The sequence below is a fragment of the Neolamprologus multifasciatus genome, chromosome 15, assembly GCF_963576455.1.
Source record: "Neolamprologus multifasciatus chromosome 15, fNeoMul1.2, whole genome shotgun sequence".
Taxonomy (NCBI): Eukaryota; Metazoa; Chordata; class Actinopteri; order Cichliformes; family Cichlidae; genus Neolamprologus; species Neolamprologus multifasciatus.
The window spans coordinates 28,417,637-28,429,475 of NC_140453.1; the positions used below are offsets into that span (position 1 = coordinate 28,417,637).

An 11,839-nucleotide genomic window follows, 5' to 3' on the forward strand; every position below is an offset into this window, starting at 1 on the left:
GGAGTATGAATAAAATATGTCTGACCTCAGCCATATTTCCTAAATGAAAAATATATGAGCTATGAATTGCTGTTTACCATCTCCGAGCTCTGCCTTCAATCTTAAATTGTTAGCTGCGAGAATATTCTTCATAAAACGTTTAAGTCTGAGTGGATCATTGTCATTGCTTCATGTCAGTGTTTTTTGGTCGGCCTTTTAGGACAAATGGCTTTGAGAATATGAAACTGTAAGTCTGGGCTGGAATCACATGCTCTGTCTGATCTTTTCTGCTCGTTGTGCTCTATAAAACTCACATTAATTGTTCAGTACAGTTCAGTTTTATTTATAAAGTGTCCGTTCACAACAGAAATCATGCAGGTGTCAACCTCAGTAGTACAAGGAGGTGGTACGAGACCATGTATAGGACCAGTGCAGGGCAAAGTCACTAAATCTCCTTATGTCATTTCCCAAATAACTTCCCGAATATTTTATTTACATGTTTCCTGTAGGATTGTGAATTTTACCTAAGACTCTTGAACATGTATTAAATCTGCATGAGTGAGAGCCCAGCCCTTCTCTGTACCCCTTCTGTGGCACCCCACAGGAAAACGTTGGACACGCCCCTGCTCACTCCACAGTCGTTTCATTTTTCTGCCCATCGAGGTCAGACCAGGCCAAGCTAGACCCTAATCACTAACAGACAAACTGTGCATTCACGCACAGAGCCCCGCTATAAAAGCCAGAAACACCCGTGCTGCTGGTGGAGTCATGACGGAGAGCGGCGGGGCTCTGCAGCGCCTGAGGTGAGTACACGCGTGGAGCTGCAACAACGCGGTAGGAGACGTTTTGTCTGGGCCGACACGTTTGGTTTTAGCTTATACATTACATTATAGAGCAAAATGTTATATTGCTGAAAAATATCAATTTCATACTTTCAACTCAGGTTGTTTTAAAATATATATTCACATTAAGGGTAATAATATTGTTGGTTGTAGTTTACATCCTTATTTTAATGCTTATTTTGTTTTAATATAAATTTGTTATACTGGATATTCAATTAAAAAATGAATTATTATCATTATTATTATTTTTACTGCTGCTGTTGAGAAGCGATGGATGGCTTTCATGTCTCTTCTCTTCTGTTTCAGTTTTCAGTTTTATTTGTCATATGCAAGTTAGCACAGGGTCAACATTGCAATGAAATGTGTTTGACGAGCAGCAGTCACTCAGCAGCATGATACAGTACAGAAAATATAATAAAATATAATAAAATAAAATAAAATAATTGAAAAAAATTGAAAAATAGTAAGGAGCAAAATATTAGAAAGACATGTTAAAAGAGAAAAGATGACTAAATATATATGTGTCTATAAATATAAATATATGTACACTAGTAATTAAATAAGAAAATCTTGAAAAGAAATATGACGGAGGGCAGATGGGATATTGCACAGGAATGAGCAGCAGAAAATCACAGTATTGCACTTTAAATATAAATATCAATGACAATAAAGTGAAGTGACCAGTGCAGATTAAACACTTGTGAAGCTGCAGGGTAGCTTCTGAGTGCTGTGTTGTGTTTAAGTGTTGTGGTTGAGTTGAGTTGGTTGTTTACATTGTATAAATAATGAAGGAGCAACAGTGACAAACTTATAGGAATAAAGGATATTTTTAATGGAACAGAAAGGCAAACACCTGCATCATAATCATTTAATCCGCCCTGAGTGTTTGCCTCTCTGTTCCAAATAAACAAATAATAATCCTACAGGGAAAAACCGGGCTGCTGTGGGTCACATTAAAAGCTTAATGGTGTTGAAACCAAATGTTTTCTAACTTTAGAAATTAAGAATTTATTTGTTTTTGAAGAAAAAGGATCACATTTACATATTAGTGTGAGTCCAACTCAGGACCTTCTTCCTGTGAGGCAAAAGTGCGCGACAGATTTTGAATGGCCAGCAGGGGGCGTCCTCAGCGGCTGCAAATAGAGTTCCAGTTTTATGGGGCTCGTGTTTCTTGCCCCGTGACCTAAACAGTTCCCTGATAATTTTATGGGTTTCATGTTTACTTTTAGATTATATTATGTAGAAGATATGTTCAATATTAGCAGAAATTATTATTATTGATTATAGATAATAACCCTATAACCCTAATTATAGAAATTATGGATTATTATTATTATTATCCAGGATCTGCTCACTGGATTTGTCAACATCAACTTTTTAGTGGATTTCACAGTGAAACTCTGTTTATGGTTTGTATCTGCAGTCGTGTTCACTTTGCACCCAGAACTCATGACCACTGTGAGGGCTGGAACACAGCTGGGCAGATGTTGCCTTCAGCTCTGCTCCTTCACTGCGTCTAACATCTAACAAGCTTTTTAAAACATGTCTCGTAAATGAAATAAGACCTCTGATTTCACATAAACTCTGATGTCAATTTACATTTTATGTTGTGGGCTAACTTTACTAACTCAGCTACACACAACAGTACAACATCTCAAATGTTTTCTGTACTCGGATTCCAAAATAAACCTTCACATGTATGACAGCAGCATTGTTTCTGTGCACACTACAAAATCAAAAAGAGGCCCACACAATTATTGCACTGTGTGAAATTCTTGGCTCGGATGGTATCACATTGTTCCCAGATAGATCAAACAGACAAAGAAACCACTGTGATCTACAAACAAATGAGTCTGAGAGTCTTGGTGAAAGACTGATCTGGCCATGTGTGCCAGATCTGTGGCTCGTCGGTGTTATTACGCTTAAACATTATTACCAAAAAGCTCGATTTCAGTCATTTATCGTCTGTAGCAACGATTGATTTAACGTCAAAGTATGTGGTTCATTAAAATAAATTCATGAACATCTAGGTTGAAACCAATTAGAGTAGCTAATGAGACAGTGGATCTTTGGCTCGCTCCCCGTGGTTTTTATCTTTTTTAATTATCTGCAGGGTTGGATTGACCCTCCAGAAGAGTCACTGACCCATCATTTGTCCCACCGTTACAGTTTGTACGCACTCATTTGCAGTTTCTGATCATTTATCATAATGTAATTAAGCACAAATATGGCAGTAAATACATTTTTGTTTAGCAGCATCCTTGTGTGGTCAATTACAAATGCAATCAATCCAAAAGCTCAGACAGCTTTTAAAAGGCATTTGAAAGCTAAAAATAGAAATGAGGGCAGACTACCGACTGTGCCGAGTGGGCAATTCTCCACACTGGTTCACGCCCTGAAGGGCTCTGTAAGCTCAAAGCCCACTGTGTAATTTTCTCACTGCAACTAATTACAAAAAAACATTAGTTTGTTAATCTGGTATGCACCATTACAGCACAGGAAGTTGATAAAGCCTGTTAAGTGGGATATTCCTTATTAGCTACCTGGAAGCACCAGCTCATGATGAGGAGTCAAAATCTAGTTCATATTAAGTTGTTTAGTAATTAATGTTGTTTTTGTTAATATGCACCTGTTCCCCTTACCCCATTAGCCAGGGTAGGGATTTATTTATTTATTTATTTATTTATTTATTTGTTTATTTGTTTATTTGTTTATTTGGACAAACACTAAAAACACTTTCAGAAACTAGAGCATCCACATACTTTTTGAGCCAAGCTTGACGAGTTAAATCTTGATTAGGCAGGTTAACAGTCTTAATATGACACCAGAAGAAAAGTCACAGAATAGAATAGAATAGAATAGAATAGAATAGAATAGAATAGAGCATTTCCATCCTTGTAGGTTGCATTGATACAATATAATGATAGTCATTCTCAGACCTCCTCAGCTTGAATAGTGTGAACTTGTTTATCTGCAGTGAATAAGAAAGTGTGCTTTCCTGTCACACCGTTTACAAAGCAAACTAAAGCTAAGGCCATGGTGCAGAGCAGAGCAGAGAAAGGTTTCGTCCACAGTGAGCAAGCACAGAACCACTCAAGCTCAAAACTAACAAATGAGGTGGGAACCTGCTCTACTCTCTCTCTCTTTTCAAATCCAGGTGAGCTGCGTCATCGTGAAACCAACACGTTGTCCATGTGTTGTCTCCCCATTAAAAGACCCCCGTCTCACTGCTTCCTGTCTCCACGCTCTCTTCCAGGAGGTGTTGCTGTCCCTGTAATCCACACTCTCAGTCCCGGCCGTGCTTCACTCGAGACAAAGCCATGACTGCCTTTAAGGGCATCTGGACGAAGGAGTTCTGGCGCTGTGTGGCGGCGGAGTTCTCTGCCATGCTGATCTTTGTCCTGCTTGGCCTCGGTTCAACCATCAACTGGGGCACTGAGGATCCCCACCCCCCCGACCTCGTGCTCATCTCTCTCTGCTTCGGCCTGACTATTGCCACCATGGTGCGGTGCTTCGGCCACATTAGCGGGGCTCATATCAATCCGGCGGTCACAGTAGCCATGGTCGTGACCAGGAAGCTGAGCCTGGCTAAAGCAGTCTTCTACCTCCTGGCCCAGTGCGTGGGGGCCACAGTCGGGGCGGCCGTACTGTACGGGATCACCCCCGCCTCTGTCAGGGGTGGGATGGGAGTCACTGAGGTGAGAGCAGGAGTGTGTGTCTTTACATGTGTGACAGTTTCATTCTTCACTGCCGACCTTTTGCCTGTGAATACAGTAATCTGACTACATGCTCACACAGGTGAATGAAAGCATCTCTGTGGGCACCGCCCTGGTCGTAGAGCTCTTCATCACCTTTCAGCTGATCTTCACCATCTTTGCCACCTGTGACCACAAACGTAAAGACCTCAAAGGTTCATCTGCTTTGGCTATTGGCCTTTCTGTCTGTGTTGGTCACCTGTTCGCTGTAAGTACCCAGACACCTGTGCAGCACGCCGCACTGATTCATCGTGATGTGGGAGAAATTCAGTCGTCATTGTAATCAGGAACAGCTTATTATGTGAAGGGGCACATGTTTAAGATTACTTACAAACCTCAGTTCACACGTTCGTCAGAACATTTTCTACTCTCTTCAACATACATGCTGTGTTAATTCATAAATGTTATGTAATAATTCTTCAGCAGAAAATATTCAAAGAGGAACCAACAGCATAAAGAGGAAGGTCCAGTTTAGTCTCTCACGTTACTGCAGCTGATGAAGCCACAAAACCAACCTTCAATTATGTGATTAACTGTTTATAGTGTAGATATACATCATTGATGTATGTAACTGAGCTCAGGTGATCACTGTGCTGTGACTGTTAGTGTGGACAGTGAATTTGATGTGCTTGTTTCAGTCAGTTAGACGACTGAATGGTTACTGAGTGTTTTCACAAAGTCAGGAGAACAGGAAGGTGCCAGATGTGACAACACCTGGTAGATCATCAGTTTAAGAGACGGGTCAGTCCTCCAGCTCACAGTAGCCATTGGTGCTTCAATTTAAGGCAGCTGACCTTCTTCTTAAGTTCATGAAAGCGTTTCACTGCTTATCCAAGAAGCTTCTGCAGTTTGGTTTTTTTTTGGACTTTATTTATTTATTTATTTATTTATTTTAAATTATTTTTTTTCACAAATCATGGTTACAATACATAATGAAAACGTGCGATTATACACACACAAAAAAAAGAAACCCCCCCCCCCTCCCTCCCCACCCGAGGCTCATGTAAAGAGAAACAGAACAAAACAAACAAAAAATGTATGTCACAAAATATGTTTTTATAGTCAATAAATGGGTTCCAAGTCGCAGAGAATTTTTGTTGTGATGAGAGAATCTGTATCTAAGTTTTTCCAGTGGTAAAAAGAAAAGCACCTCCTTTAACCATGTATGTATGAAGGAGCCTTATCAGACTTCCAGTGAATAGAATAAGTCTACGGGCAAGCATGTAGCAAATGCTCTGGCATTTTCCTGAGATTTACTCATTTTGTATTGAGGCATAACTCCAAAAATGCCAATGCGAAATCAAGCACTAAGTTCTGCGCACTGATGAGATAATGCTTTAAATATATTTCCCCAGTAATTATCCAGGTTCGGACACATCATGTGACCCTCATTTGCTGGATTATGTCCACACCTGGGACAGGCAGGATCGGCTTCTGGGAAAAATTTTGAAAGCCTCTCTCTTGTATAATGAAGACGATGAAGAATTTTAAACTGAATTAAATGGCGAATGCAAAGGGAGGAAGTATGTATACGATTCAAACAAGATCTCCACTCATCATCAGATCAAATCCACCCCAATGTCTTTTTCCCAATTATTTTTAGTTTTTTCCCAAGTAATAGGCCTTAAGCTCTGTATCAGTTTGTATATGACGGAGATTCTCCTTTTGCCAAAAGGATCTATTTCCAAAATATCCACTTGATTTTTAGGAGGTAGGTAGGGGAAAGAAGGAAACAATGTTTTTGCAAAACTTCGTATTTGCAGGATCTAAACATATGTGAGGTTGGTATATTGTAATCTCTCATCAGAGCGTCAAAGGTGTTAAAAGTTTCTCCTGAAAATAAATTGTAAAAAAACTTCAAACCATTATTGTGCCAAATTTGGATGCTTTATCTGAAATGGAAAAAAAGGGTTAAAAGCAACAGGGAAAAATTACTAACCTGTTGCAAACAGAAGTGCCTTCTGAATTGAAGCCATATTTTAATAGATGTTCTTACAACTGGATTTGTTATTTTCTGTTTTTGATTTAGAGCTAGTGATGAGGTTAGGAGGTTAGGAGGAGAAGCTTCTGCAGTTCTAAAAGCTGGTGGAGGTCTTTAACCTCTCCTTGTGAGAGCTGAAGCATCTTCAGGCTCCTTAAACGAAGCCCAGCTGTCCTTAACTCAAACTTGTTGTTTCGTCTGTGAGGTTCATCGCCTGGTTGTGACTGTCCCCTCAGATTCCCTTCACTGGAGCCAGTATGAACCCTGCTCGGTCCTTCGGCCCAGCGATGGTCACATGGTCCTGGGAAAACCACTGGGTAACAACATTTTGATCAATATTCAAAATGCAGAGCTTTGGTTTCTGTAGCTGCAGAGTGAGTGCAGCTTTTGCCATTTTGAAACTAATTTCAGTCCCAAATATTTTTCAGAAATTATACGTAGTTAATGTGTGGAAATAGTTACAGGCATCAATTCAATAAGAATCTGCAGCTGCCCTCAGCTTTATGGAGCTTTGTGGGAGTTTCAGGTCATTAAGTGTCTGGTCCACAATGCTTTGTTTTTATAGCATCGTTTCCTGCAGCAGGCATGCTGACACTGTCTGCAAGGCAGCACACAGCAGCAGCACAGTTGCATTGATTAGTGCTGTTTACAGGAAGTCTTCATAGCAACTGAAACAACAGCTGAACTGCAGACGTCTCCACACAGATACAAGTGAATGATCGTGTTTACCTGTTTGCATCTTTATGAGTTATAATGTGTTGTGTTTTTTCCTGTTCTTTAATCGTTCTTCGACGGTTTAACGGCGTCGAGGTTACAGCTGACAGCACGCCTTTGCTCTGCTTCCCTTTGAGCTTGTCCTGTGTTTAACCTCTGCTACTATAGTTTGTTCTTGGTTTGTAAAACATGGCCGTTAGCAGCAGACCTGTCCGTGTGTGACCGCTCACATGCTTCGAAGGCCGGCGCTTTTACTTCGACACATTCATAATGAAACTGAGAGACCTTCAGCTGATCGAGGTGATCACGACCTTTGTGTCACTGCTGAACCTGATTGATTATGTTTGGATAAGTGAACATAAGAAGAATTACTTCTTTGTCTGTTGGATTCGCTTCGTACATCAGAGGTTGAGGTGGCGAATTTCTGTCCCAAGCTTTGAAAAAATAATTCTTCCTAATGTGAGCTGTTCAGATTTATTTCTGACTCGTACAAACACACATTTCTGCACATTTGCACTGCCAGCCTGGCTCACGCTAACCTGCTACCACACATGCACTGTAATTCAATTCAATTTTCAATTCAATTTTATTTATATAGCGCCAAATCACAACAAAAGTCGCCTCAAGGCGCTTCATAGATACAGAGAAAAACCCAACAATCATATGACCCCCTATGAGCAGCACTTTGGCGACTGTGGGAAGGAAAAACTCCCTTTTAACAGGAAGAAACCTCCAGCAGAACCAGGCTCAGGGAGGGGCGGGGCCATCTGCTGCGACCGGTTGGGGTGAGAGAAGGAAGACAGGATAAAGACATGCTGTGGAAGAGAGACAGAGGTTAATAACAGATATGATTCAATGCAGAGAGGTCTGTTAACACATAGTGAGTGAAGAAGAAACACCCAGTGCATCATGGGAATCCCCGGCAGCCTACATCTATTGCAGCATAACTAAGGGAGGATTCAGGGTCACCTGGTCCAGCCCTAACTATATGCTTTAGCAAAAAGGAAAGTTTGAAGCCTAATCTTGAAAGTAGAGATAGTGTCTGTCTCCTGAATCCAAACTGGAAGCTGGTTCCACAGAAGAGGGGCCTGAAAACTGAAGGCTCTGCCTCCCATTCTACTTTTAAATACTCTAGGAACAACAAGTAGGCCTGCAGAGCGAGAGCGCTGTAATGCTTTCTTACCCAACACAAACGCGCAGTATTTATTCTCTAACATATTGTACAAACTCAAACATGTAACACAATAACTGAAACAGTATCAAAAATATTTGTCTGTAGATCGTCTCTAACAGAGGTGATGATCCGTCAGATTGTGCTGATATCAAACTCATCTTGCAGCTGATTCTGTTGATGATTTCAATCATGTGATGGGGAATTTTGCACCAATGTGGCCAATGTCAGCTTTTTGTTTGGAAAGTTTTCTCCAACAACAAAGACGAATTCTCTTTTCGACAATAATCAGAGAAACTCTGCTGTTACCCCGACGCCTCGTTAGTATTCTGGGTCTTTGTGTGTTCTTCCAGCTTTGAAGTCGTTTCTTGTTTAGATTTTGATCTTGGAGATTGTTGTAGTCTCTCTCCTTTGTACGGCTTTGATATTCTTTCTGCTTCTCATCATTTTCACGCAGCACTGTCTCTTCACAGGGAGACTCTTTCTCTTTCATTTCCTCTGCCGTCGCACTTCTACCTGTGTACCTGCTGCTGTGGGGCTGGCATCCTGAACATGGCAGTCGCTGAGTCGGATGTCGCCGCTGTTTTAGTTTTAACTTTGTAACTTTAGACAGTTCAGTGCTTTGAGCAAACATAGGTGTAGCTTCTGGTGTGGATGAGTCACGTCCCCTCCAGACTTTAACAGGAGCGATTTTTAAAATGAAGAAACCAAAGAAGGAGATTGTGAAGTTTGCGCTACAATGTTTCTGCACAGGTCCGGTCCAGCTCTCTCTGCCGTCACTGATTAGACAAACAGAAAGAAGACCCTGGCATCACACAGTCGCCACCACCTGTGGCTCACCTGCCTCCCGGTCCCGCCCCCTCACTGCACCACTCCCCCCTGCAGCTGCGCCAGGCAACACTTAGACTTGGTTTAAAAGTCAAACTTTGTTCTAAAGACATTTTTGGCCTTCATGTGTAAATTTCTCTCGTCTCCAGCTGGTTGCAGCTGCACATCCCTGAGCCCGGCCCCGCCCGAGGAGGCTTCCTGTTAGCAAAGAGCTTTTCCTTCCCGCCGTCACCGAGCGCCGGCTCACAGGGGTTATTTGATTTGGGGGGTTTTCTCCATGTTATTGTGGCGTCCTTCCCTTACAATATAAAGCTCGTTGTTTTTGTGATTTGGTGAATTTCAGAATTTTCTTCTTCAAATATCTCTGCAAACTTCTGACCAAAAGAAACGGGATGTTGGGTTTTCTCAGTGAGACGAGCTTCCCACTGCACCGCCACGCTGGCAGGAACAGTGAGCCAAAGATTCACAGTGTAACAGGACATGATGTGCTGGATGCAGATGCTGCAGACAGTCTGCACATGTTTGCTCGCAGCTCCAAAACCAGAAGTTTGGAAACGAGTTCAAGTCAGAATTTCTCTTAAGTGGTTTATTTGATCTGTTTCCACCTATGTGGAAAACAGGATCTGGGCTGGATTAATTATTGATCGATCATTATATTTCTGTGTCACAGCGCTGCAGGATACGTCAGCCGAGCAGCAGGAAGAACATCAATGAGAAGTCATGAATTCAGCTCTACTTTAACAAGCACAGCCTTTAAATGTCTTCTTATCCTCATATTTTAGCCCTGAAGGTCATTTCTAACATTAACATTGTAAGTAAACGGATATTTGAAGTGTTTTGTTTGTGGCTTTTCATCAATTTGAATTTATCATTGATCACAATAAACACTGACTGCCCGTCCAGCACCTGATAACCAAGCAGAGATGTGCGTCCGTCACATCAGTGCAGATGATGCGCTCTCAGCTGTTAGCACCACTTCGTCCTTTTTGTCTTTCTATCCTCATCTTCACTCACATCTGTGGCTGGTTCAGGCGATGATGGGCTGCCGACACTTTCCTTAGATACTCAGTGAGTGTGCAGGAAAACCAACGTCTCATTATTTATTCTGCTTTTTCCTTTTCTGTAACAAATCTCTGCTCCAGTGTTTTGTGCTGTTCTGTGAGCTGAGACGGTGATGCAGCAGCACATCGTGGCGTTCACACAAAGTTTGATTTGTTATTTACTAAAGAAGAAGAAAAAGCACTTAATGACGGATAAAGTAAGAAGGAAACGTAAAGAGAAGGACATATCTCATATCTCACTTTTCTGTGAATTTTGTACAAACATTTAATTTTGTTGATCCTATGACTTTGTTTCCAACATGATCTCTGATCTCAGCACTTCAGGAGTTAAATATGGAAACATCCTTCCTTTACTAAAGTTTCTCTTGTAAATTTATTACTTTGATTTGAAAACTTCTTTGTTATCTTGGTTTGTGTTTAAAAGTCCCCGAGCTCTACTGAAATGAAAGCGTAGACCTTACTTTGAGCATCCTCGGGTTCACCTGTGTGTTCTGTGTTTCCGTGTGCCAGGTGTACTGGGTGGGTCCGTCAATGGGCGGCACCCTGGCTGCAGCTCTGTATGAATACCTGTTCTGCCCCGACCCAGAGGTGAAGAGACGCTTCTCTGAGACATTCGTGAAGACGCCCTTCACTCAGGATTCAGCCGCGGCCCAGGAGCCTCTCTTCACTGTCATGGATGTAGAACGAGCTGAGAGGAGGGAGAGGGAGGTGTCTGGGGAGGTGCTGTCCTCTGTGTGACGAGAAAGAAAAGAAAGCAGCGATGCTCCGAATGCTGCAGTCTGCTCTCGTCTGCTCCTGTAGACGGGCGCTTTAAAACACTTCACGAGGGGGGGGCTTCTTCTTTTGGCAACCAAAAAGCTTGTGTTGGCTAGTTTTAAGTAAAGGGCTGCGAGGCTTTCAAAAGAAATACTGTGAATAAAAAGAAACTGCTGAAAGTGTGTTTGTGCTCATGTAATATGGATTTTAAGTTTTTCTTTCCAGGGAAGTGTCACATCTGAGGAAAACTGGGACGTGAAACAGCAACCATGAAGTAACCTTGTCCCCCTCAGTAACAATGTGGATGCAATATAAAGTCAGTGCTGAGCTCCCTGCAAACAAACGCTCTGATTCTCTCGTCTTCAGGCTGAGTGTCATTTCTGCGACTTTCTGCCAGAAAACACTGACGCGCTTAAAAGTCGGCGCTCACAGCACGCGCACTCCGGTGTTTATGATGTCAGCAGCTAACAATACTTGTTAGGGTCCAACATTAAGTTTTCAGAACCTCAACCTTCATTCGCTGATCTTTCTGTTGTGCTCACAACATCAGGGGGTTGCAGTCTTCTTTTAAAGTGGCATCAAGTTCAACACAAAGAAAGACGGCGCCCTGTGGAGCCTCGTCGATTTTTCACCGCTAAAGACAAAAAACTGCACACCACAGAAAAACATTTGACCCCTTTGAAAAGGGAAACTGTGCTTTGCCAGCAGAGGTGAAGCAGAAGGAAATGTGGCTCATAGTTTCTCCAACAACA

At 41.9% G+C, this 11,839-nt stretch overlaps 1 protein-coding gene across 4 annotated transcripts; it reads left to right on the forward strand.

The window, feature by feature from the left end:
• The first annotated feature begins 616 nt into the window (after positions 1–616).
• On the forward strand, positions 617–11,269 carry LOC146502349 (aquaporin-4-like). Of its 4 annotated transcripts, XR_014869513.1 has the most exons (6): positions 619–782; positions 4,078–4,519; positions 4,620–4,784; positions 6,794–6,874; positions 9,941–10,338; positions 10,842–10,933. XR_014869513.1 is itself a non-coding variant. In XM_085133602.1 (5 exons), exons 1-5 carry the CDS (start codon positions 748–750, stop codon positions 11,067–11,069), a joined length of 951 nt encoding a protein of 316 aa, XP_084989728.1. In that variant the 5' UTR covers positions 618–747; the 3' UTR covers positions 11,070–11,269. The 4 variants fall into 4 exon arrangements, 3 of the variants coding, with proteins under 3 accessions (XP_084989729.1, XP_084989728.1, XP_084989730.1); XM_085133602.1 differs by lacking the exon at positions 9,941–10,338 and having other exon boundaries at positions 618–782; positions 10,842–11,269; XM_085133604.1 differs by having other exon boundaries at positions 9,941–10,950.
• The last annotated feature ends 570 nt before the right edge of the window (positions 11,270–11,839 follow it).